General features: G+C 40.6%; 1 protein-coding gene across 1 annotated transcript in view; it reads right to left on the reverse strand.

Annotated features, from left to right (window-relative positions):
• Positions 1-27,083, reverse strand: part of LOC120019243 (protein eva-1 homolog C-like) — a 77,835-nt gene extending 50,752 nt beyond the window's left edge. The window contains exons 1-2 of the mRNA XM_038962562.1: positions 27,080-27,083; positions 12,926-13,149 (exon numbers count right to left, since the gene is read on the reverse strand). Of these exons, the coding sequence (XP_038818490.1) occupies positions 12,926-13,149; positions 27,080-27,083 (228 nt within the window). The remainder of the gene's footprint in view (positions 1-12,925; positions 13,150-27,079) is intronic.
• Positions 27,084-27,622: the final 539 nt, after the last annotated feature.

Below are 27,622 nucleotides of genomic sequence, written 5' to 3' on the forward strand. Positions count from 1 at the left end.
GTGACTCCCCGAGCGGGTTTCGAAGCCAGGCCACCAGCACCAAAGACGTACGCCCTAACCACTGTCCCAATAAGGGATTTTTTAGGGCATGTGCTTATTGGGCCAGAAGAGTTAGGCCCTGTCCAGAAAAACCCTAACCTCTCCTCCCTAGGAACTTACTGAAACAAGTTGATAGGTGTAAGCAATAGGGTGAATGCAGTTTGAAGTCAATCTCAGCTCTGTTAAAAGTACACTCAAGAAAACTATTTAATTGATCATAGTGATTCAGGAGCTCTTTAAAAACAAGTTAACATGCCTCACCAACATCAGACAACTATACTGAAAGCCCAATGATGAGAAAAGTCTGATTAAACGATACCTGACATGAACATGTTGGTGTGGCGGGAAGATCTGAGTATTGTGAACCAAGAGGTTGTGCGTTCAAATCCCAGGTGAGGACGTGTTGAATAATAATTACTGTATAAATGAACGTGTCAAATATGTAAGTAAAAAACACTATGTTAAAGCACTGTGTGTGAGGGTATCCCTAACCTTGCCTACAGACATAGAGCTATGACTGGATGAGTGGTTCACCAATCAGGGCCTGGATTAGCTTGACAACAGAAGCAAAGTGTGATGACATATGACATTTTCTTAGTAGTTTCTTAGCGACCATCAGCTGACGTCCTGACAATTGATACACAGAAATGTTCCTGCAACGTTCCCATGAACGTGCCTAGAACATTCATATCTTATGTTCTGAGAACATGGCAACCGTGTTCTGTGTATGTTTGGTGGGACGTTGATGGAATATTCTCCTCCCTCAGAAAACTGGTCACATGAACGTTATTTTTTTATTTATTTTTTTTATTTTTTTTTATTTATTTTTTTAGGGGTGGATCAGCTTAATATTGCGGAAAGAATGTTGCTTCCAATGTAATTGTCTGCATCATTTCCAATCCCCCATATTTTTTGGGGTAAATATATATATATCCATACACGCATGCATACATATATACATATATACATACACATACCTATATAGACATACATACTTTTTTAAAGAATATACCTTTATTGTTATTCCCCGCAACCCTACCACCGCTCCCCCAATTGGAGTAAACTAATAAACACTTCTGCTTTTACCTTCAATTTATACATCTTATACCTATTTTACAGACACAGACTACTTTATAATAGTTCTCTCTTGTTTGTTCTTAGTCCTTCCTCTATTTCTGTTGTCCATCCAATTTTATTTCCACTTGTAACTGTGCTATTTCACAAAAGCTCCGCACCTATACACATTTCACAGATCCCGTATGCCCTACATTGTTTATCTTGTTATTAGTCCCACCCTTCAGTTCCACTCAACCCTTCCCATCTATCTTCCAACATCATCCATTTCGGATTTTTATTTGCCATATATTTTTCAACTGTGCTGTGATGCTTCACAAAAGATTTGAACCTTCCTATTCTCATAGCTTCTACAGATTGTAAATTAAAAATAAACATTTTTGCTAAAATAATTATTATATTATTGATTGATTGACTATGGCTTTTCAAATCCCCCAGTATTGCTATCTGTAGCGTTAGTTCTAGGCAAATGTTGCAATTCTTCAGCCATTCCTGGACCTGTGACCAAAAACGAGCTACATATGGACAATACCAAAATAAATGATCTAATGACTCTGCCTCCTCACAACAGAATCTGCAGAGCTGGGAAGATTGTATACCCCATATATATAACATTCTATTAGTTGCAAGAATTTTGTACAGTAATTTAAATTGAAAAATTCGAAGTTTTGAATCCGGCGTTGTTTTGCGTATCAATTCATAAACCATGTGCCATGGAATGGGTACATCGAAAATCTCTTCCCAACTATTTTGCAATTTATATGGCACAGCTGTCAGTTTTTTGGTCCTTAAATGAAATTGGTATATGTTTTTATTTATCACACTTTTCTTTAACCATTTATGTTCTTTAATACAGGGCCGACATACAAGTTCCTTACTTTTTTCCCCTTCTACTTGCCTCTTCCATTTTTGTGGTAATGCTGCAATTAATTGGTTGTAATTTTGGGTAGAGCAGACATTTCCATATGTCTGTGTTAGCTGCATGTGTGACATAACTCCACCAGTCCTATTTATGATATCATTCACAAAAATTATACATTTTTTATACATTTCTTCGATAAATACAGTTTTTTTATCAATTACTATATTTGAATTTAACCACAATATTTGTTGTACTATTTGTTCCGTCCTTTCAGGTGGATTAAACTGAAATTGCAACCAACTTTCTAAGGCTTGTTTAAAAAATAAGGATATTTTGGAGATTATTTCCTTTTCAAACAACCGAAAGTGAGCAGGTGTAATCTGAATAAAGGGAAAAAGGCCTTTCTTGAACATAGGATGAGACATTCGTACCAATTTACTAGAGAACCAGTTTGGATTTAAGTATAACTTTTGTATGACTGATGCCTTTAGTGAGAGGTCTAATGCTTTAATATTTAATAATTTCTGCCCTCCGAATTCATATTCGTTATATAAATAGGCCCTTTTAATTTTATCTGGCTTGCCGTTCCAAATAAAATGGAATATTTTTTGTTCATATAATTTAAAAAGCAGGTCACTAGGTGTAGGCAAAACCATAAGCAAATAGGTAAACTGTGATATGACTAAAGAGTTAATCAGGGTGATTTTTCCACAAATAGACAAGTATTTTCCTTTCCATGGTAGCAAGATCTTATCTATTTTTGCTAACTTTCTATAAAAATTTATTGGAGTGAGATCATTTCTTTCTTTTGGGATTTTTATACCGAGTATGTCCACATCTCCGTCAGACCATTTAATTGGTAAACTACATGGCAATATAAATTGTGTATTTTTTAGTGATCCAATACGTAATATGGTACATTTATCATAATTTGGTTTTAATCCAGAGAGGATAGCAAAGGTATCTAGATCCTCTATGAGGCCGTGGAGAGACTCTAGTTGTGGTTTTAAAAGAAAACATGAATCATCAGCGTACAATGACACCTTAGTTTTTAAGCCACGGATTTCTAATCCATTAATATTAATGTTTGATCTAATTTTAACAGCTAACATTTCGATGGCAATAATAAATAGATATGCCGATAGTGGACAACCTTGTTTTACTCCTCTAGATAGTTTAAAACTTTCTGAGATGTAGCCATTATTTACTATTTTACACCTAGGGTTACTATACATAATTTTAACCCATTTTATAAGAGATTCCCCAAAATTGAAATATTCTAGGCATTTATATATAAACTCCAGTCGTACTTTATCAAAAGCCTTTTCAAAATCAGCTATGAAAACCAGACCTGGTGTCCCTGATATTTCATAGTGTTCTATTGTTTCCAGTACTTGCCTTATATTATCTCCAATGTATCGTCCATGTAAAAAACCTGTCTGATTAGGATGAATAATATCTGACAAAACTTTTTTTATTCTATGCGCCAAGCATTTTGCTAGGATTTTTGCATCACAACACTGAAGTGTAAGAGGTCTCCAATTTTTTAATTGGACTGGATCTTTATATATACCACTTGGGTCCTGTTTCAGTAATAACGATATCAGACCTTCTTGTTGCGTGTCTGATAATCTACCATTTATATAGGAGTGGTTAAAACAAGCTAATAATGGTCCTTTGAGTATATCAAAAAAAGTTTTGTATACTTCCACTGGTATGCCATCCAGCCCTGGAGTTTTCCCATCCTTAAAGGCCCCAATTGCATCAAGCAGTTCCTCCTCTGTAATTTGGCCTTCACATGAGTCTTTCTGTACAGATGTTAATTTTACATTATTAATAGGAAAAAAATCCATACAATTAGTTTCAGTTAGTGGAGATGGAGGAGCCTGAAACGAAAACATATTCTTAAAGTACTTTACTTCCTCTTTCAAAATATCATTTGGTGAATCATGCGTGACTCCATCATTTGTAACAAGTTTTAATACATTTTTTTTGGTAGCATTTCTATATTGAAGATTGAAAAAGAATTTGGTGCATTTTTCCCCATATTCCATCCAGTTCGCTTTATTTTTATAATATATTACACTGGATCTTTCTTGAATAAGTTCCTCCATTTCTTTTTGTTTTTCCTCTAACTTATTCTGTGCCTCTATGGTACCGTTTTTATTGCTATCTAACTGTACTGTTAGTCCTTCAATTTCCTTTGTTAATATGGACTCTTTTGATCTAAATTCCCTTTGTTTTATAGATGAGTACTGAATTGCATGGCCTCTAAAGGCACACTTAAAAGTGTCCCATACAATAAGGGGATCTGCTGTACCTATGTTATGTCTGAAAAAGTCAGTTATAAAATCTTCTGTTATAAAAAAAGTCAGTTATAAAATTTATCATCTAGTAGACTTTGATTAAATTTCCAATATCCTCGCCCACGTGGAAATTCTGTAAGAGAAATATATATGCCAATTATGTGATGATCCGACCGCATTCTGTCCCCTATCAACACTTTTTTAACTTTTGGTGCCAGAGAGAATGGTATAAGAAAGTAGTCAAGACGACTAGCTTGATTCAGCCTCCGCCATGTATATCTCACTAAATCAGGGTATTTAAGTCTCCATATATCCACTAATTCCAATATATCCATGACATTCATGATTTCCTTAAGTGCCTGAGGGTGATAGTTTGTAGTGTGATTTCCTTTCCGGTCTATAGAGGTATTTAAGACCGTATTAAAATCTCCCACTATAATAATAGAGTCTAGTGTTGCTTGTAGAGTTGATAAATTCTTATATATATTTTCAAAGAAGCTTGGATCATCATTATTCGGACCGTATAGGTTAACAAGCCATATTTGTTTATTGTCCAATAACATATTTAAAATAATCCATCTACCTTGAGGATCTGTTTGGACAATTTGCACATTTGGATCAAAATTATTGTTAATTAAAACCATCACCCCTTTTGAATTTCTTTGCCCATGGGAGAAATATATTTTGCCCCCCCAGTTCTTTTTCCACAAAACTTCATCTAAAACTGTTGAATGGGTTTCCTGTAAACAATAGATATTATAATCCTTCTCTTTTAGCCAGGTAAATACTGATCGTCTTTTCTTATTATCTGCTAAGCCATTACAATTGTAACTGGCTATACTTATTTCACCACTTACCATAATGAGACACACCTTTCATTCTTTTAATCCGAATATATTTTTGTAAACGTACTATTAAAAAGTAACATAATGATTGAGTGTCTATATAGTTGTACCATGATATTTGCATTTCTACTAAGTAAACCTCCAATTGGTCCCTACTATTCCACCCGCTAAAAGGCCTCATCTCGAGATGGCTTGTCATCCCAATGCCCGGCAGACCACCCTCGACCCCCTGTATCCCATAGCCCTGAACCGACTGGGATCCATTCTTTGAAAAGAGCATACAGTGCCATTTACCGAATTGAAGAAGATCAATTGCCATATGCATTTCCATTGCCCTCACCTCGATTTGTATTATATATATCTGTGGATCATCCTCTATTGTCCCTAACATCTTTTACTTCTTCCTTCGCAACAGTTGTGGGATACACACATACACCCACACACACTCAGCCCTTACCCCCACACAACCATAAGCTCACTTTCTCAACAATTGCACCATCCCAGAGCCCAACTCAAGATGGGTCATGATTTACAAATGCACTTGCAGTTGCAGCTGCATGAGAAGGCCTGCAAGACCGCACAAAAAATTAGCAAAAATTGAGAGATTTATTTACCATTGTCATATCCTAGATAATGGAGGTCAAATGTACACCTTATTCCTGAAACACCCACAATACGGCCACCCGTCATGACCATGTCCCCACGCATCTCCATGCAGTCCGACTTTGATTTTGTGCCGCCAGGGCCACAATAATATACCCCCTCTCTGAATGTCCGAGTGTGACCCCCTCCCCATGGGTTACTGCAGCTAGTGTTGCCAGCACTGCCACTGCCTGGGTGGGGGCACCCCACCGGAATCCCCACCGGCTAGGTACAAGGTCGTCAAGGTTCTCATTAGCAGCTTTGAGAATTTCCTTGTATATTATGCTCTCCCTTTATGGGGCTTTGGCTTTGCAGGACCAACCCTGCCAAGCAGGCTCAGAATCTTGAGGGGGCAGTGCTGCTCTTGGTCTCTGACCTCATTTTAGCTGCATACAGACCGCTTACAGCGGGCACATAAAACAGTTAGGGACTTCTCCTTAGTATCTGGGTCATTCAGGTGGGTGTCTAGGGTATAGTGCCATGGACCGTACCATTAAAATAGGATAATAAATAATTAGATATAATTTATAAAAGAATAAATAAAAAAATGTAGTTCTCCATGATAGGACAATAAATAAATAAGACGTATAATTCATTATAAAAGTATATCCATCATCTGAACAACATTGAAAGCCCTCTCATACCCGGCTCACAGCAATACATTGGCTCTGGGATATGCAACCATTTCATTACTCACTCTCTCAACTTTCCAAACATAACAAATAAAATAAAAAATAAACACAAACCATACCATCCACACATACTGTGCCTTCTGTTTACTTAGTTTTTATCTTCACTATGTTGAATTAGTGCTTGTGTGTTCAATTAGTTATATGTGAAGATTTATAGAAAAGCTATATTTTTTATTGTATTGTTACAATCAGTAACCGGGCTTGAATTGTGTTTATTTCCCTCGTCTATGAGAACTTTGTAATTTTTAAAATAACCATGGAGTAGTCTTTGTGTCTCTGAACAACTGGTTATCAATATATAGTTTATCAACGACGAGAGCTACTCGTTTCGCTTTTAATCTATTTTCTTTGAAAATTGGATACAGAACTTTGCGCCGTTCTGCAATTTCCTTCGGAAACTAATCATTCATGCCAATTTTGGTCCCAGCAAGTCTTTTACCCAGGCTTTTAACCATTATTTTATCTTTAAATGAAGCAAATTTGGCAACGATTGGGCGTTCGTACCTCTGCCCTCTCTGTCCGAAGCGGTGAACGCGTTCAAGTTGGATTTTGTCGATAACTTCGCGTGGAATCTGAAGCGCTGTAAGGAGGAACTCTCTAACTATAGATTCAGGAACTTCTCCTTCTTTTTCTTGGATACCTGTAAGTACCAAATTCTCTCTCATGGATCTAGTTTGTATGTCCAGTAAGGTTTCCTTCAGAACGGTGTTCTCCTTTTTAATTCCATTCATTTCGGTTTCAATCTTATTGACTGTCCCTTTTAGCGCGTGTGTTTGCTTCTCCAATGTCGCAGCTTTTTCATCACTCATCTCTAGGCTTGCCTTCAACTCTTTTATATCCTTACTAACTAATTCAAGTATACCCAGTTTGTCATTTATTGATTTTAACAGATCGGTTTCGACCTTTACCATTCCCGGTGGTGAGAATATTAAATCATCAGTGTCTGTAGAAGAGTCACGTTTTCGTTTTGTAATCGGTTCCCCTGTCTTACTCTCCGTCATGTTTGGTTGTTGCCTGTTTTCGTAATATTTGTCGATAAATGTCTCTAGTTTTAGGATTTGTTTTGTGTTATTGTCCAGATTGAAGGTTATCACTCACCAGATTAAGTAGTGCTAATATTTTAGTCTAATTTAGCAGATATTTCGAATATTATGTTTTATCTTGAGGTGCTCTACATAAATCCCTTCAGTCCGCCATTACCCTTACGTTACCTTTACGTCATACGTCAGCAACCTCATGAACGTTCTTGCAATGTTCGCATGAAGTGTGTCTAGAACATTACTATTGGATATTCTGAGAACAAATCAACATTTGCCTTATTAGATCAAGCATTTTTTTTTTTATTAAATTGTTTGCTAGTAAGTGGCTGAATTAATAAGGTGATGGGGCATCATATTTTGTTAGCTTTCTGCCGTGTTTGAGAAGTCAAAGCCCTTTGGATGAGTTATCTGTAGGATATCTTGATTTCCTTGCGTTTTTTCCTACTCTCCGTTCTCAGTCCGTCTGCTCCTCCCCCATCTTCTCCGAGCAGAGCAGGAAGACTCCACACAGACACACCGTGCACACATGCTGCTCCAGAGCCAGGACTGTTCTTCCTTCAGACAAGCACGCATCCAAACGTTGTTCATTTGCACAATGTCTCTTGTTCACATTTGCTTGTAAATATCCAAACTCCTCAAAAATGACATTCGGTAGCTCCTACCTATATATGTATACATTTATGAGCTGGATTGTCTGTCTTTACAATTATTTTATTTTCCGTTTGTGTTCATTGGCATATTTACCTAACAGGCTCCACGGAAACTCGCTATTAATTGCATTCTGGTAATAGATGCCCAATGGGCTTTTTTTTGTTGACACACCCCCTTGTGTACTAAACCGGTAATACCGTTAATCCCAAGATAAGAAAAGGACGGTATGACGATATGAAAATCTGGATATCGCCCAACCCTAATGACAACCGTCTTCTGGTAGATGAAAAGGCTTTCTCAAAAATCTTCTCAATTAAATGCTTACTACAAAGTAGCCTATGCTTACCTGCAGTTGCGATGCGTCTACCTCTCTCAAAGAGTGCAATGTGTGAAGTCAGAACATCTGCTGTCTCAGCCACTGCCTGTCACCAAGGGAGTACCCCAAGGCTCGATCCTAGGTCCCATGCTCTTCTCAATTTCCATCAACAACATAGCTCAGCTGAGTCTTATACTCAGCTGGCCCCTTCCCGGATTTTTGTGTTAAACACTCTACAACAAAGCTTTCTGAATGTCCAACAAGCTCTATGCCCTTAACCTTGTTCTGAACACCTCTACAAAAGGTCACGTGGCCCCCGCCTCCTCCACCGTTGAGCCTACTATCTCTAAGGGTTTAGAGTTTGAGGTAGTCACCTCATACAAGTACTGGAAGTATGGCTTGATTGTACACTGTCCTTTTCTCAGCACATTTCAAAGCTGCAGGCTAAGGTTAAATCTAGACTTGGTATCGTAATTGCTCCTCTTTCACCCCAGCTGCCAAACTAACCCTGATTCATATGACCATCCTATCCATGCTATATTACGGAGACGTAATTTATAGATCGGCAGGTAAAGGTGCTCTCGAGCGGCTAGATGGTATTTACCATTCGGCCATCAAATTTGCCACCAATGCTCTTTATAGGACACATCACTGCACTCTATACTCCTGTTTAAACTGTCCGTCTCTGTATACCTGGCGCAAGACCCACTGGTTGATGCTTATTTATAAATCCCTCTCAGGCCTCACTCCCCACCTATCTGTGATATCTACTGCAGCCCTCATCCTCCACATACAACAACCGTTCTGCCAGTCACACTCTGTTAAATGTCCCCAAAGTACACACATCCCTGGGTCACTCCTCTTTTCAGTTCGCTGCAGCTAGTGACTGGAACGAGCTACAAAAAACACTCAAACTGGACAGTTTTATCTCCATCTCTACATTCAAAGACTCAATCATGGACTCACTTACCGACACTTGTGGCTGCTTCGCGTGATGTATCGTTGATTCTACCTTCTTGCCCTTCGTGCTGTTGTCGGTGCCAAACAATGTTTGTACCATGTTTGTGCTGCTACCATGTTGTGCTGCTGCCATCTTGTGTTGCTCCCATGTTGTTGTCATGTTGTGTTGCTACCATGCTGTGTTATAATGTGTTGCGCCATGTTGTGTTGTTATCTTAGGTCTCTGTTTATGAAGTGTTGTGCCGTCTCTCTTGTCGGGATGTGTGTTTTGTCCTACATAAATGTATTTGTTTTTTATTCCAGCCCCTGAGCCCGCAGGAGGCATTGTGCCTCTTGGTAGGCCGTCATTGTAAATAATAATTTGTGCTTAATTGACTAGCCTAGTTAAATTTAGTTTAAATAAATAAAAATAAAACATGTGGGGCAGGTGGGGTAGAGCCTCACCAATATCCAGGAGATTTGCATGCAATTTCTGTTATTTCATGTCACAGTAATTGTAAGGAGGCGACGCAGGAAATGAGAAGCAGGTACGGGGAGTGAAGGTTTAATAGCTGACGAACATGAAACGGAACAGCGTCTGGACAGGAACACATAACAAACACGGTACGGAATAATGTGGACACAGGGAACACAACCAAGGAACAGACAGATGTACAGGGGGTAATTAACAAAGTGAAGGAGTCCAGGTGAGTGCAATGAGCGCAGCTGACAGCAATATACAGTATCATCTCAGTTAGCAAACAATTTAAAAAAAATGTTTTTTAAATGCTTGATCTAATAAAGCAAATATTGATTTGTAAAAAATATTTAGTAAGATTAACGTTCTGGCCTAGAACCCCCCCCCCCCCCCCCCCCCCCAAAAAAAAACTGTTACTAATTTTAAGCCCAAAAGCTAATTCTGTCCTATGGTTAACAACTCCTCGATTAATACCTATTGCAGGTTAATCGAACAAGAAGTCATGTCTGTATACATGAGAAAAAACAACACATATTTAGAATTACCTCAGCAGGACAGAAGAACAGGCAATCAATGAACTAATGAAAGACTCATCTTTGGTTATCAAACATGCAAACTTGCAGGGGGGTACTGTAGCCGTTTTAGACGATGACAAATACAATGAGGAGATTCAGAGAGAACTCAGTAATTAATGTTTCTGTGGAAAACTGAGTGTTGATCCCACACAGGTGTTCTAAATGAATATTAGCTCAAATCTGGAGCAAGCCCTAATTAAGCAAGCTTATCTCAAAACCTGAATATGAATATACATCTGTATACATCTGGCCCTTCTTTGGACACTGTGTTAACAAACCTCCAAACAAGCTTCAACGCCATACAACACCCCTTCCGTGGCCTCCAACTGCTCTTAAATGCTAGTAAAATGAAATGCATCCCCTTCAACCAATCGCTGCCCGCACCCACCCGACTAGCATCATTACTCTGGATGGTTCTGACTTAGAATATGTGGACAACTACAAATACCTAGGTGTCTGGTTAGACTGTAAACTCTCCTTCCAGACTCACATTAAGAATCTCCAATTCAAAATTAAATCTAGAATCGGCTTCCTATTTCACAACTAAGCATCCTTCGCTCATGCTGCCAAAAATACCCTCGTAAAACTGACTATCCTACCGATCCTTGATTTCGGAGATGTCATTTACAAAATAGCCTCCAACACTCTACTCGGCAAATTGGATGCAGTCTATCACAGTGCCATCCGTTTTGTCACCAAAGCCCCATGTACTACCCATCACTGCGACCTGTATGCTCTCTTTGGCTGGTCCTCGCTACATATTCGTCGCCAAACCCACTGGCTCCAGGTCATCTATAAGTCTTTGCTAGGTAAAGCTCCGCATTATCTTAGCTCAATGGTCACCATAGCAACACCCACCCGTAGCACGAGCTCCAGCAGTTATATCTCACTGGTCATCCCCAAAGCCAATACATACTTTGGCCGCCTTTCCTTCCAGTTCTCTGCTGCCAATGCTGTACTCAGCCCATCTGTAAGAAGCCCATCAAACCAACTACTTACCTCATCCCCATATTTGTTTTTCTGCTCTTTTGCACACCAGTATTTTTACTTGCACATCCTCATCTGCACATATATCACTCCAGTGTAAATGGCTACATTGTAATTACTTCGCCACTATTGGCCTATTTATTGCCTTACCGCCTTACTTCATTTGCACACAATGTATACAGATTTTTCTATTGTGTTATTGACTGTACGTTTGTTTATCCCGTGTGTAACTCTGTTGTTTTTGTCGCACTGCTTTGCTTTATCTTGGCCAGGTCGCAGTTGTAAATGAGAACTTGTTCTCAACTGGCCTACCTGGTTAAATAAAGGTTAAATAAAAAATATATATATATATATATTTTCCTTCCCATGTGTCATAGGTCCATGCCTGTATATTTTGCCTAAATTACACAAACCTAAAATACAAGAAGACAATTATCCAGGCAGACCAGTAGTCACATGAATAAGTTCACTGCTAGAGCCATTGTCAAACTTTGTAGACTCCTTCATAAAATCTCATGTGCAATCATTGCCATCATATGTGAAAGAATTTATAACCAAGATCTCACCAATAATGGATTAATAGAATTCTGGTCACATTAGATGTCGAGAGTCTGTACTCCAGCATTCCCCACACGGTGGGTCTGGCAACCCTAGCTCACTACCTAAGAGACCGACATGCGAATGAATACCGACCAACAAACTTTATTTTAGAGCCGGCTGAATATGTTTTGATATATAACTATTTCAGGTTTGATGATGAATACTACCTCCAAACGAATGGAACATTGATAGGCTCCACGTTTGCTCTGAGCTATGCTAACCTACATGTGGGTCCTGAAGCGGTATCGATATAGACCATTTTTTTGTATATGGTGAGGAATGGGAGAAGACTTTATGACATTACACACCTGAGCCATTGAAAAGAGGACTTCCAAGAAGGCAGTGTTTCAGGCTGTGCCGTACACTATATGCCACTCCACAGAGGACTATCCGGAAAAAGCAGCAGAGATGCACAATAGCTTTCTAACATGAGGCTCTTAAAGGGGAATGTCACCTCGTTTTTTTGTCTTGCTCATCAAGAAATGCTGGCGGCCATGACAGGAGCCAAACGTGAGTTGGCTTGGGGGTGTGGTTTGACGTGGGTGTTTCTCGGGTGTCACCAGAAAAAGCAGCAGAGATGCACAATAGCTTTCTAACATGAGGCTCTTAAAGGGGAATGTCACCTCGTTTTTTTGTCTTGCTCATCAAGAAATGCTGGCGGCCATGACAGGAAGCCAAACGTGAGTTGGCTTGGGGGTGTGGTTTGACGTGGGTGTTTCTCGGGTGTCACCTTTGCACATTTTGCTACAAGGCTTTGGGAAAATCACCCTGGACTAATGTCAATACCAGCAGATGACCATTATTTCATGACCTTTGTTACTGTACTAGAGAAGGATAAATGTCTATAAAGTAAGTGTGTATGGAGGGAAGGGCAGTTACCTGTAGTGCTGTGGACATGTAACAATGCAAGTCATCCTCCAGTGGGAGTGTCCCTAAAAGGGTGGGTCTGTGGTGGGACGGGCCCTGCTGGGGGTGGAGGGGGCCACTCCTGCCGTAGAAAGCCGACTGGACGGTGATGGTGGTGCGGGGCGGGCAGCGGACCGACAGGAAGTCGCCGTCGCCCGCCTGCTCGGTGTAGTTCCTCAACACTTTGGACAGGTAACCTAGGAGATGAGAAAAACACCATGGTTACCGACGTTTACCACGAAAACAGCAGCACACCTACATCTATCTACAGATAATGGAGCCGGAGGGGATGGCTCCTTACCAACTGTGCTATTTTATTTGTTTTCGCACTGTTTGTAATGTATTTTGTACATAATGTTGCTGCTGCCGTCTCTTATGACCGAAAAGAGCTCCTGGATATCAGAAAAGCGATTACTCAACTCGAACTGGACAAAGATTTTCTTTAATGAGTCTGACTTGAAGGATATACTGCTTCCCTGAGACCAGGCCCAAATAGCCGTCATTCACGTAAAGAAAAGACGGAAATACAGGAGGCAGAGATTGGGGTGCCTTGTGAGAATTCGTCGGCGAGTGGGTAACCCGCCTCTACCATCCGTTCTATTGGCCAACATACAATCATTGGAGAATAAACTGGATGATCTCCGTTCAAGACTGTCCCACCAACGGGACATAAAAAAATGTAATATCTTATGTTTCACCGAGTTGTGGCTGAACGACGACACAGATAATATAGAGCTGGCTGGGTTTTCCGTGCATCGGCAGGACAGATCAGCTACATCTGGTAAGATGAGGGGTGGATGTGTGTCTATTTGTCAATAACAGCTGATGCGCGATGTTTAATATTAAAGAAGTCTCAAGGTATTGCTCGCCTGAGGTAGAGTACCTCATGATAAGCTGTAGATCACACTGTCTACCAAGAGAGTCCTCATCTATATTATTCGTAGCCGTCTATTTACCACCACAAACCGATGCTGGCACTAAGACCGCACTCATCGAGCTGTATATGGCCATAAGCACACAAGAAAATGCTCATCAAGAAGTAGCTCTCCTAGTGGCCGGGAACTTTAATGCAGGCAAAGTTAAATCCGTTTTACCTAATTTCTACCACTATGTAACATGTGCCTTCAGAGGAGAAAAAAAAACTTTAGACCACATTTACTCCACACAGAGATGCATACAAAACCCCCTCACCCTCCATTTGGAAACTCTGACCATAATTCTATCCTGCTGATTCCTGCTAACAAGAAAAAACTTAAGCAGGAAGTACCAGTGACTCGCTCAATACGGAAATGATGCACGTGGATGCTACGCTACAGGACTGTTTTGCTAACACAGACTGGAATATGTTCCGGGACTCATCCAACGGCATTGAGGAGTATACCACCTCAGTCACCAGCTTCATCAATAAGTGAATCGATGACGTTGTCCCCACGAAGACCGTGCGTACATATCCCAACCAGAAGCCATGGATTACAGGCAACATGCGCATCGAGCTAAAGGTTAGAGCTGCCGCTTTCAAGGAGCGGGACACTAATCTGGACACTTATAAGAAATTCCGCTATGCCCTCAGATGAACCATCAAATCAGGCAAATCATTAATACAGGACTAAGATTGAATGCTACTACTTTGACAGCTTTGGCGCTCGTCGGATATGGCAGGGCTTGCAAACTATTAAGGACTACAAAGGAAAACACAGCCGCAAGCTGTCCAGTGAGCTAAATGCATTTTATGCTCACTTCGAGGCAAGAAACACTGATGCATGCAAGAGAGCACCAGCTGTTCCAGACGACTGTGATCACGCTCTCCGTAGCCAATGTGAGCAAGACCTTTAAACAGGTCAACATTCACAAGGCCGCAGGGCCAGACGGATTACCAGGACGTGTACTCGGAGCATGCGCGGCGCGACTGGCAAGTGACTTCACTGACATTTTCAACCTCTCCCTGACCAAGTCTGTAATACCTACATGTTTCAAGCAGACCACCATAGTCCCTGTGCCCAAGAAAGCGAAGGTAACCTGCCTAAATGACTACTGAGCCGTAGCACTCACGTCGGCAGCCATGAAGTGCTTTGAAAGGCTGGTCATGACTCACATTTAACACCATCATCCCAGAAACCCTAGACCCATTAACATCAGCGGGGCTGTAGTGGAGCGGGTCAAGAGTTCCTTGGTCCTCATATCACCAACAAACTATCATGGCCCAAACACACCAAGACAGTCGTGAAGAGAACACGACAAAACCTTTCCCCCTCAGGAGACTTGGCATGGGTCCCCAGATCCTCAAAAGATTCTATAGCTGCACCACCGAGAGTATACTGACCGGTTGCATCACCGCCTGGTATGGCAACTGCTCGGCATCCGACCACAAGGCACTACAGAGGGTAATGCGTACGGCCCAGTACATCACTGGGGCAAAGCTTCCTGCCATCCAGGACCTACAGTGCCTTTGGACAGTATTCAGACCCCTTGACTTTTTCCACATTTTGTTACGTTACAGCCTTATTCTAAAATCTATTAAATATAACATTTTGCTCAGCAATCTACACACACTACCCCATAATGGCAAAGTGAAAATAGGTTTTTTGAAATGTTTGCAAATTTATATAAGAAAACTAAAAATAAATACATTTACATAAGTATTCAGACCCTTTGCTATGAGACTTGAAATTGAGCTCAGGTGCATCCCGTTTCCATTGTTCATCCTTGAGATGTTTCTACAAGATATTTCTTTCTTGCACACTCATCTTCTGCACATCTATCACTCCAGTGTTTAATTGCTATATTGTAATTATTTTGCCACTATGGCCTATTTATTGCCTTACCTCCCTTATCCTACCTCATTTGCACACACTGTATATATACTTTTTCTATTGTATTATTGACTGTATGTTTGTTTACTCCATGCGTAACTCTGTGTTGTTGTTTGTGTTGCACTGCTTTGCTTTATCTTGGTCAGGTTGCAGTTGTAAATGAGAACGTGTTCTCAACTGGCCTACCTGGTTAAATAAAGGTGAAATAAAAAAATAAAAAACAACTTGACCTGTGGTGAATTCAATTGATTGGACATGATTTCGAAAGGCACACACCTGTCTATATAAGGTCCCACAGTTGACAGTGCAAGCCATGAGGTGGAAGGAATTGTCCATAGAGCTCCGGGACAGGATTGTGTCGAGGCACAGATCTGGGGAAGGGTACCAAAACATTTCTGCAGCATTGAAGATTCTCAAGAACACAGTGGCCTCCATCATTCTTAAATGGAAGAAGTTTGGAACCACCAAGACTCTTCCTAGAGCTGGCCACCGGCCAAACTGAGCAATCAGGGTAGAAGGGCCTTGGTCAGGGAGGTGAGAAAGAACCTGATGGTCACTCTGACAGAGCTCTAGAGATCCTCTGTGGAGATGGGAGAATCTTGCAGAAAGACAATCATCTCTGCAGCACTCCCCCCCTTGTTTTGACACTGCTGCTACTAGCTGTTTATTATCTACTGTATGCATAGTCACTTTACCCCTACCTACATGTACAAATTACCTCGACTAACCTGTACCCCGCAGACTTACTCGGTAACGGTACCCCCTCGTTATTGTTTTTTTGTGTCACTTTTTTTATTTGATTTTGTACTTTAGTTTACTTAGTAAATATTTTCTTAACTCTATCTCTTGAACTGCATTGTCGGTTAAGAGCTTGTAAGTAAGAATTTCACGGGAAGGTCTACACCATACAATTCTATTTGAGTACATCAACCCTATAATTTTTTCTGCAGCGGTGTCAGAGTTACTGGGGGCGGTGGAGTCTTCCTGTGGCATACATCTATATATCAAAAATATAAACTCACCATGCAACAATTTCAAAGATTTTACTGAGTTAAAGTTCAGTCAATTGAAAATAAATTCATTAGGCCCTAATCTTTGGATTTCACATGACTGGGAATAAAAAATATGCATCTGTTGGTCACAGATTCATGAAAAAAAGGTAGGGGCGTGAGTCCGAAAACCAGTCAGTATCTGGTGTGACCACTATTTGCCTCATGCAGTGCGACACATCTCCTTTGCATAGAGTTGATCAGGCTGTTGATTGTGGTCTGTGGAATATTGTCCCAGTCCTCTTCAATGCGCCTCAGGATCTCATCATGCTATCTCTGTGTATTCAAATTGCCATCTATAAAATGCAATTGTGTTCCTTGCCCATAGCTTATGCCTGCCCATACCATAACCCAACCATGGGACACTCTGTTCACAATGTTGACATCAGCAAACCGCTCGCCCACAAGACGCTGTATGCCATCTGCATTGTACAGTTGAAACTGGGATTCATGCGTGGAGAGCACACTTCTCCAGCGTGCCAGTGGCCATCGAAGGTGAGCATTTACCCACTGAAGTTGATAACGACGCAGAACTGCAGTCAAGTCAAGACCGTGGTGAGGGCGACAAGCACGCAGACGAGCTTCCCTGAGATGGTTTCTGACAATTTGTCCAGACATTCTTCGGTGGTGCAAACCCACAGCTTTATCAGCTGTCCGGGTGGCTAGTCTCAGACGATCCCGCACGTGAAGAAGCTGGATGTGGAGGTCGTGGGTCGCGTTGGTTACACATGGTCTGCGGTTGTGAGGCCGGTTGGATCTTTTACTGCCAAATTCTCTAAAATGACATTGGATGTGGCTTCTGGGAGAGAAATTAACATTAGATTCTCTGACAACTTTGGTGGGAATTCCTGCCGTTAGCATGCCAACTGCACACTCCCTCAAAACTTGAGACATCTTGTCACGCTGTATAATGTCAGGAGACAGGCGTAGGAATACGTAATAGGGTTTTTTATTTCTCGACCCAAAATAAAGTAGGTCATCAAAACGACGGGGACGAAGCCCAAAACAAACACGTATATACAACACAAAGATGTAACCCAAACAAAAGAGCGAGGTGTAAACCTCGAAATAATACACGGGACGAGACCCGTAATAACAAGCGCGCATTGACACGTAGCCCGACAGCCGATACAACAGAGCACAGGAACCAAAGGACATGAGACAATAATCCACAAGGACAATGGGGAACAGAGAGCACATATATACACATCCTAATTAGGGGGTATGGGAACCAGGTGTGCGTAATGAGACAAGACAGTCCGGGGTTAGTGGTAATGAATCTAGTTCAATGACGCCTAGAAGGCTGGTGACGTAGACCTCTGGAGCTGGTGAACGGAATGAGCAGCAGTACCGGGGGAATCCGTGACACATCTGTGGCATTGTGTTGTATGACAAAACATTACATTTTTAGAGCGGACTTTTATTGTACCTAGAAAAAGGTGCACCTGTGTAATGATCATGCTGTTTAATCAGCTTCTTGATATGAAACAAATGTCAGGTGGATGGATTAGCTTGGCAAAGGAGAAATGCTCACTAACAGGGATGTAAACACATTTGTGCACAAAATTTGAGGGAAATATGCTTTCTGTGTTCATGGAAAATGTCTGGAATCTTTTATTTCAGCTCATGAAACATGGGACCAACACTTTACATGTTGCGTTCATATTTTTGTTCAGTGTACATTATATAACATACACTGTGTACAAAACATTAGGGTCACTTTCGTAATATTGTGTTACTGTCACGCCTGCTCCCGCTTCCCATGCTTGGCGCTCGAGGGCGCCAGGCTGCCCATCATTACGCACACCTGTCACCATCACCACGTGCATCTGCACAATATTGGACTCACCTGGACTCAATTATTTTGTTGATTGCCCCTTTATATCTGTCTGCTCCTCAGTTTGTTCCCTGTGTCAGCATTGATGTTGTTACATTTTCCCCTGTCCAGATGCTGTCCTTGATTGTTTCTTGTCTATTATCCATTAAATGTTCACTTCCTGTACTTGCTTCTCGTCTCCCAGCATCGGTCCTTACAGTTACACCGCCTTTTTCCGTCAGAACAGACTCAATTCGTTGGGGCTGGGACTCTACAAGCTGTCGAAAGCGTTCCACAGGGATACTGGCCCATGTTGACTCCAATGCTTCCCACAGTTGTGTCAAATTGGCTGGATGTCCTTTGGGTGGTGGACCATTCTTGATACACACGGGAAACTGTTGAGCGTGAAAAACCCAGCAGCGTTGCAGTTCTTGACACACTCAAACCAGCGCGCCTGGCACCTACTACCATACCCAGTTCAAAGGCACTTCAATATTTTGTCGTGCCCATTCACCCTCTGAATGGCACACATACACAATCCATGTCTCAATTGTCTCAAGGCTTAAAAATCCTTCTTTAAAATCCTTGAGAGTCTATCTAAGTAACATAACAAAACAATCCCCATCAATTTAAGCTAGCATGGGCTGTGTCTCAATCCAGCAAATCCGCCTATGTTGGCCTTCTGTATCTGTGGTGGAAGGTGGCTGAGCTACAGCAGTGTTTGTCAGACCATAAGACATCCCGAAAATGTAAAACCTTATTCCTTATGATTTATTTTTGGACTGTCTTTTTTGCCATTTAGGAATGTGTAACTCAATGCGTTTCTACGGGCTATAGTAGTAAATGCTATATTCAATATTTTATGAAAAAAAATATGTATAGCTATTTTTTTGATAGCTAAAGGGGTCCTAAAATTCAAAAACAAGTAACTAAATGATCCATTGTATTAACATTACCAACAATTCCATATGTTAGCTTGGGTACCCCATCCCCCCAACGGCTTAGACTTGTAGAGGTTATTGTCTCCTCCCCTCTATCTACACTGATTGAAATGGATTTAACAGGTGACATCAATAAGTGATAATAGCTTTCACCTGGATTTACCTGGTCAGTTTATGTCATGGAAAGAGCAGGTATTCCCAATGTTTTGTACACTCATACATTATATAACAACATTAATTAAAACAATTTAAAAAACAGTGGTGGTGCGCCACTGCTAAATGCATATAGGGCATACAGTAATCAACCCTATATTGGCATTCCACGTTGTCTTGTTTGAAGAAGCACTGCGCATTTCAGTAGATTGCTATATCATGTCATTGCACAATATTCCCCGAGATGCTAATCCCTTTTCCAGGCGTTGTGAGATATGATCATGTGCACGCGACTGCATTAAATACAATCTGGAATGCGCCCAAAGTTTAAAATCATACTACAAACAAAGATACTCAATGAACATGAGATAATTCACTGCAAACAAAGATACTCAATGAATATGAGAATTCACTGCAAACAAAGATACTCAATGAACATGAGAATTCACTGCAAACAAAGCTTATCTGAATAGGAAACCCTTCACTCCTCCATCTTATTACCCAGGAAGTTCAAACGGACAAAGCCATGGGTGTTGCACCCTGAAATACTTTAATTAAGAACTGTGTGGCACGCTGCTACAGTTCTCTCAGTCAACTGGCATAAAAGAGTAACAGAAAACATTCTGGAGTATAGGGCAATCAGCATTGCCGATGAGATACTCACGCACCCAAGTACACACACACAAACACAGCGTGCCAAGCTTAGCTTTGTCTCGCCTGGGCTGGACCACCTTGGAAGAAACACTCTCCTTTAATGTAATCCCTCATTTCATTGTGATGATGTCATAATGAGAGAGCTAGCGTGTAACATTTAGCATGTAACATTTAACATGTTGTCTTACAGTGGTTCCTACTTTAAAAGTTGTGTCAGACTGCAGGACAGCAGAATTCTATGGTATGTTATTTAATTGTCAGACATTTTTACCTTTATTTAACTAGGCAAGTCAGTTAAGAACAAATTCTTATTTTCAATGACAGCCTAAGAACAGTGGGTTAATTGCCTTGTTCAAAGGCAGAAGGACATATTTTTTACCTTGTCAGCTCGGGGATTTGATCTTGCACCCTTTCGGTTACTAGTCCAACACTCTAACCACTAGGCTGCCGCCCCAATTTGTTCTAGTTTGACCACCAGAGGACATCTTTGAGAAGCATTTGATAGTCTTCAACATTAACGTTACTAGAGAATTTACATTTTTTTTTGTAAGAACATAGTATATGGGATTGATTTTAAGAAATGTAGCTTAATTAATTTGATTAATATTATGGTGTTTCTATTCCAAGAAAAACAAAAAACTAAACCCTTCCGTTAGGACGGAAAGGAAAATATGGCGCCGTACAAAGTGACGGTCGGGAGTAGGCTACAGTATTAAGAGCATAAGAGCATTGGAGTATTCAACATTAATATCTAAGGGGCATTTTTAGTGAGGGTAAATCTGATCTGTGAGAATATCTAAGGGGCTTTTATATCATTCTAAATTAATTAATAATAATACTAATAATAGCTTTGTTTAAAAAATAACGATATTTTGGAGATTTTTTCGTTTTCATTTAACCTAGAGTGAGCGAGAAAAAGGCCATTCTTGAACATGGTGTGAGACATTCTCACTAATTTGTAAATAAAGGCAGTTTGTTATTTAGAATGATTTATTTCTGTTTTTAGAGAGAGAGAAACCAAAAGCCGCCTCATGGGTCTCCTCGTGGCAGCCAGCACGGGTATCGAACCAGCATCTCTAGCAACTCAGTTTGCACTTCGATGCAATGTCTTAGACCATTGCGCCACTCGGGAGGCCCCATTCAAAAAGTTTTTAATGCTGATCAATTGCCTTGCACAAAGTATCAAACTACAGAAAGGTGTTGGTAAGCGTATATTGTCCGTATAATGGGCTATTATAATACTGTACATGGTGTCCAGGTCAGGATAACCAAAATATTTCAGAAAGAATGTTGGTACTTATTTATTTTTATCACTCAGCTTTATGTAGGTGCCGAGGCTATATGACTGTGCCATCAATTTGATTATTTAGCAGACATCACTTGCTTTTATAATCAGTCAACACATATCTTAAGAATATCATAGAATATAATTGAACATTTTCGTTTCTCCATGCTTGTCTCAGAGCTGCACGAAACGGTGCTGAAATAGTTTACCAGAGCGGTATGCTATATATAACAATATTTTGGAAATTATTTTGTTTTCAAAAAAACTAAAGTGAGCGATTGTAATCTGAATAAAGGCCAAAATAATATTTATGAAGCCCAAAATATTTATTTATGTTTTTAGAGGGAGAGAAACCAAGGACATCCAGGCCAGCCAACCCCTCCCCTAACACAGATGATGCTGGGCCCATTGTGCACCGCCCTATGGGAATCCCAATCATGGTCAGATGTGATACAGCCTGGATTTGAACCAGGGACTGTAGTGATTCCTCTTGCACTGCAGTGCCTTAGACCACAGCGCCACGATCAATATGACCAATATATATTGTCCTCATCATAGAAACGTTGTTTGCAGACATATTTGGCTAAGGTGTATGTAAACTTCCGACTTCAACCGTAAATGACATGACAAAGACGCTAGAGAGGGGGACGATACGTTGGATCAGGACTAACAAGCTGCTTTTGTGAAATGGAAGGACACTAGGTATGTAACCATGCTCACCACGCAGCATAAGGCATTTAATAACAACCATGTCTCAAGGAGGGTGAAAAAGGAATTATGTCCCCATTTCTGTGAAGGATTACAATGCCAGCATGGGGGCTGCCGACCTATCTGATGCTCTGATAGGCTACTACCAGGTCCTCTGCAAGACCAGGAAGTGGTATCAGACTTTTTTGTTAACCACTTTGTGGACATTGCTACCTTAAATGCTTTCATTCCCCACAAGCAGATGGCCAAAGCATAAGGTCAAACACCTCTCTCCCAGTTGGCCTTCCGAGAGCAGCGGGTGTTAGAAATGGCTGAATTGGGGGCCCAAAGCAACCTCACAACCATCACAAGACCCCCCCACACAAAGTGAGCACCACTATCCAACACACATGACAAAAGACAAAAGGAAGAACTGCAAGCACTGCACAAAACACAGGGGGGAAAAAGTGAAATGACAGATCTTCTGTCCGAAACGCTAGTTGGCTTTTTTTTGTCCCAGTCAGAGAGAGACTGCTTCAAAGACTATCACGACATGCACACGCTACGGTGAAGGTGCCACCTGGGATGTAAAACGAACACGAATACCATTTGTAAATAGTTCCGCTTATTTCTATTTTTGCACCTTTTCTTAGCGAAGGACACGTGTGTAACCAAGTTTGTGTTTTTTTTAATAAACAGTTTATTTGTATGAGGGACCAATACATTGGGTTGAAAAAAACACGTGGATAATCCCCTGTATGTCCCCCGACACCACCACAACGTTTGAGAGAGGTTGGTGTTGTAGAAATGTTGTTTTATAGTGAACAACAACTTTTTGGCACATCCAGTGTGCAAAAACAGTGCAATTACCACATTCTGACACTTTGGAAAGGTGGAAATCAATCAATCAAATGTATTTCTAAAGCTCTTTTTACATCAGCCGATGTCACAAAGTGCTGTACAGAAAGAGGTTGATATGGTAGAAATTGTTTTTACACTGAACGAATAGCATTTAGGGATTGCAAATATGTAATAGTACTTGAATGATCTAATTTACAGACATAGTCCACTTTGGAGAGGTTTAGGGACATCACTTACAAAAACATCTGCCCGTTTCTAGTTGTTAGGTCTATCAATCCCATTTTTTTATTCTGAAATTGTTAACATGTTGTGGAAGCCATCTGATGTGTTTCTAGCTATGGGAATCAATAATTCACATATAGCTTCTCAATGAAAGATGACTTTCAAAATAAAAATAAAACTTATTTTGTGTGTGTGCTTGATCTTGTGTATTCTGAACTATGTCATTCCTATCTTTCTTCTGATCTTTTCCTCATAGTCTCCCAGATGTCTTATTTCCAAATACACCAAGTTCTGGCATGTCAGAATCATGTAATTACACATGAATAGCAGTTACTTTTGGGTATGTCTATTTAGGTGGAAATCTACATTTTGCCATTACATTTAATTAAGAGTTATTTTTTCATGAGTATGGCCTTATTTGTATTACAGCAAATTGGATCACTGTCATTCATATTCTATTCACCCAGCTCAATATAACATGAATATGTTTAGGCTACTACGTGAAACCAAAATGTTCCCTATACCAATCATGAGGTTGCTACAATCAAACCTAGGAATAAAAGTTTACAATGTGGGTGGACACAGGTCGGGAGAAAAAGTTGAAGTGACAGACAGTGACACATTCAATACTGCCTTGCACACTCTTGCCTGCATCTAACTGATCTAGAGTGTAATCATTAGTCCAACAGTTGCAAACTAAAGTTTCTATTGGACAAATTCAAGCATGTTTATCCCCGTCTCGTTCCGTTTGTTTCCATTTAAGGAAAGTTTTTCCAACAGAATCGGCGGAATGAATACACCCCAATCACCTTGCATTCCTTCTCGCATCCATGCGCTCTCCTCCTCTCACCTTTTCCCTTCGCTTGTGGAATTCAATGCACAACACACCAGGCGAAAAAATCTTTCAAAGTCAAACCATAACAAAACCGCCACACACAGCCTACATCATTGTCACCATAGCTAAAGTATTGTCAACCTGTTCCAATCATGCAGTAATGTTAGTGTACAGTCAGTAAGCAGTTTAGCACTTACACCGGCGGGCCCCGTGGCAATACATTAGTAAAACCAAAAGATTACCTTGACTTGGAAGAGTTCCAGTGTTGTGTTGGATAATCATAGCCAGCTAGCTAACATAGCATCCATCTGTTTGAACAGTGTTTGAGTAGGCTAAACTAGCTAGCTGCATTTGCTAGCTAAGTGAATCTGCAAGTGAAAAAAAATGACACTCCATCTCTCTCTTGCTTCTCCTTCATTTTGGAAGAAATTAATTAGTTAACTGTTCAACTATTGTCTTTGTTTCTGAGTTAACTACTCACAAAATGTTATGCACTGCAGAGCTAGCTAACTGTAGCTTATGCTTTCAGTACTAGATTCATTCTCTGATCCTTTGATTGGGTGGAAAACATGTCAATTCATGCTGCTAGGTTGGAGGATGTCCTCCGGACGTTGTCATAATTACTGTTTAAGTCTATGGAAGGGGGTGATAAGCGTGAGCCTCCTATGTTTTGTATTGAAGTCAATGTACCCAGAGGAGGACGGAAGATAGCTGTCCTCCAGCTACACCATTGTGCTACCCTACAGTGCTGTTGAGGCAACTGTAGACCTTCATTGCAAAACCGTGTGTTTTAATCAATAATTTGGTGATTTGTGAATATATTTAACTAACTTTAAAAAATTGTTTCATAGTTTTTATTTTTATGAAACTCACTGAAGAGAATGGTCATCCCTTTCCTCCTCTGTGGAGCCTCCACTGAGAGACACAAATAATAAATACACAGAGGAAATTATGGCGGAGACATTATGTACAAAAAACACACAGTCCATGAGATGGCTGCTATCCACTGCAGCGCCATCTTCCAACAGGCCTGACAGACGACTGCCTTCACTTAACCATCTCAAAAAACATTGCTCCGGGCCTAGAATACCACAACACCAAGCTAACGCTAAAAGCGCTAGCCTAGTGTCATTGGCTGTTAGCCTCCAGTCATATCTCAAGAACAGACTCTGCATATGAGGCTCTCTGAGGCTAGGCTTGAGATAAAGCCCTTGCTAACCTGCGCTAGCGCTAAGTCCGCTAACCCTGAATCCTTGTCTCCGCCGATAACCTCTTTGTTAGCATTAGTGGGTCTATTCTCAGACTCAGTAGCTAGGTTTCCATTCAATTGGCAAAAGATTGTCACGCAAATATACATTTCCCCGCCAGAGATGTTTCCATCAAATGGACTTGTTGCAGATAAAAGGCTGTTCGTGATGACGTAGTGCACATAAAAATACCTTTTGCAGTTAAATTCCCATGTACCAAATAAATGTTTTTAATGGGTTTCCATTGCATTTTTAACTCTATTGATAGTTTTCTAACAACAAAAAGTGTGTTATATAGTGAGTGTGCCCACTCTGGTGTTGGCAAATGTGCTCTAACCAACAGCACAGCCCTCACGTTGTTGACTAGAGCGTACGTATAGCCTACATGATGAGATTATTATGGACAAAATAGCAAGATTATTTCTTATTTGTCAAATGGCAGCCAAGTATTGATGATCATGTCACCAGAATAACACCCTCAATATCTATTGGAAAGGAGCACCAAGCTCATCACCTTGCACTTTCACCACCCTGTGAAGTTCACCACAGCTTATTTAGTCTGTAGCCTAACAAACGGCATGCTCTCCCGACGAGTATGACTCCAAGATGACTTCTATACGATGGTTATTATATCAATATTTCCACAAACATTTCTTGCATAATTAATTATACCGACACAAAAAGATCCCACCTTGTCTAGCATATTTTGTTTTGTTGACATTTGGAAAGTTAACTGAAAAATGTTGTTTCCATCAGGCCTGTCCTTACATTTTTTTTATCCGACATTTACTTTACTCGCATAAAAAGGTTGGAAACCTGCTTAGCCAACCAAGAAGTTAGCCAACCACCATGTTTTGAGCTGTATTCCATATTTTTAAGTGTATAAAAACAGCGCAGTGCAGCCTATTTGAAAACTTTTCATGTTATTAATGTTATTTCACTTGACACGTGCCTGTTAGGTGAAACCCCACAGGCCTAGCATGCCTCTTTTAATCTTTAATCCTAAAGCTAATTCCGGTGTTAGCCAGCATTTTCTGGCATTTCTATTGACATATTCCTGTCATTGTGAGGCACCGGCCTGTCAGTCAGTCAGTCAGTCAGTCAGTCCGTCAGGAGAACTGAACCCCATCACAAAGCACCGGCACCATTAACATTCCTGCCGACGAGAAGGAGAGTGCAGATAAAGGAGCGAGCATTTCCTTCCTTCCTTCTTTCACCTCTGTCTTTTTTACTCCTTTTTTCCCCCCAGAACTATTCAGACAAATGATTGACAGCTGGCAGTGGACCATTCAGGACAAAAGTCCTCAAGATAAACAGATGTGTCCCAAATGGCACCCCATTCCCTGTAACGCGCACTACTTCTGACCAGGGCTCATCGGGCTCTGGTCAAAAGTACCCTATTCCTGCACTTTACAGGGAATAGGGTGCCATTTGGGACTGAGACAGACTTCGTCATATGGGAGAGGGGAAGTGCTTTCACTAGTGACTTTCGCAATACAGGCCCGGTGCGATAATGTTTGAAACCAACGTTCCACTTTACTTGAACCCATCGACCATAAGGACTTACCCATGACCTAACAGATGTAATTTACCGTCATGCCTGTTCATGTCAGCTTATAACAAATTACTTTAAAACAAAGTGTTACAAAAACGCATAAGAGCCTGCGCAGACTTTATCCAAAACAAGGAGACTTGTTAGTATCATTTTAAAGCCGTAAGCAATCTCTTGGTTCAAAACTGACAGTATCAGCTAAGAAGAATTGCAACTTTGATTCGGCTAGCTGAACATGTCAGGTTCCCACTGCTGAGTGCTTTGCAAACATTACAGGAACATTAGAGGAGGTACGAACTATCCCCATACACAGTGACGCACACACAATCATCTTTTACCATTACCATGGTTACCTCTTAACGGTGCAGTAGCTCCACGGAGCTTGGTCATGAAACTCTCATAGCTCAAAGTAACAGGTGAACATTGGGACATAAACAGACAACAGTGGAGCCTCTGATCTTTCACTGTCTTATTGATTGCCTTACCTGTGTACCTTTTCAAGTGCACTTGAAATTAAACCAAGAACATTTCACTTTTAAGCTTTTAACTATAACAGTA

The sequence above is a fragment of the Salvelinus namaycush genome, chromosome 24 (assembly GCF_016432855.1).
Source record: "Salvelinus namaycush isolate Seneca chromosome 24, SaNama_1.0, whole genome shotgun sequence".
NCBI lineage: Eukaryota > Metazoa > Chordata > Actinopteri > Salmoniformes > Salmonidae > Salvelinus > Salvelinus namaycush.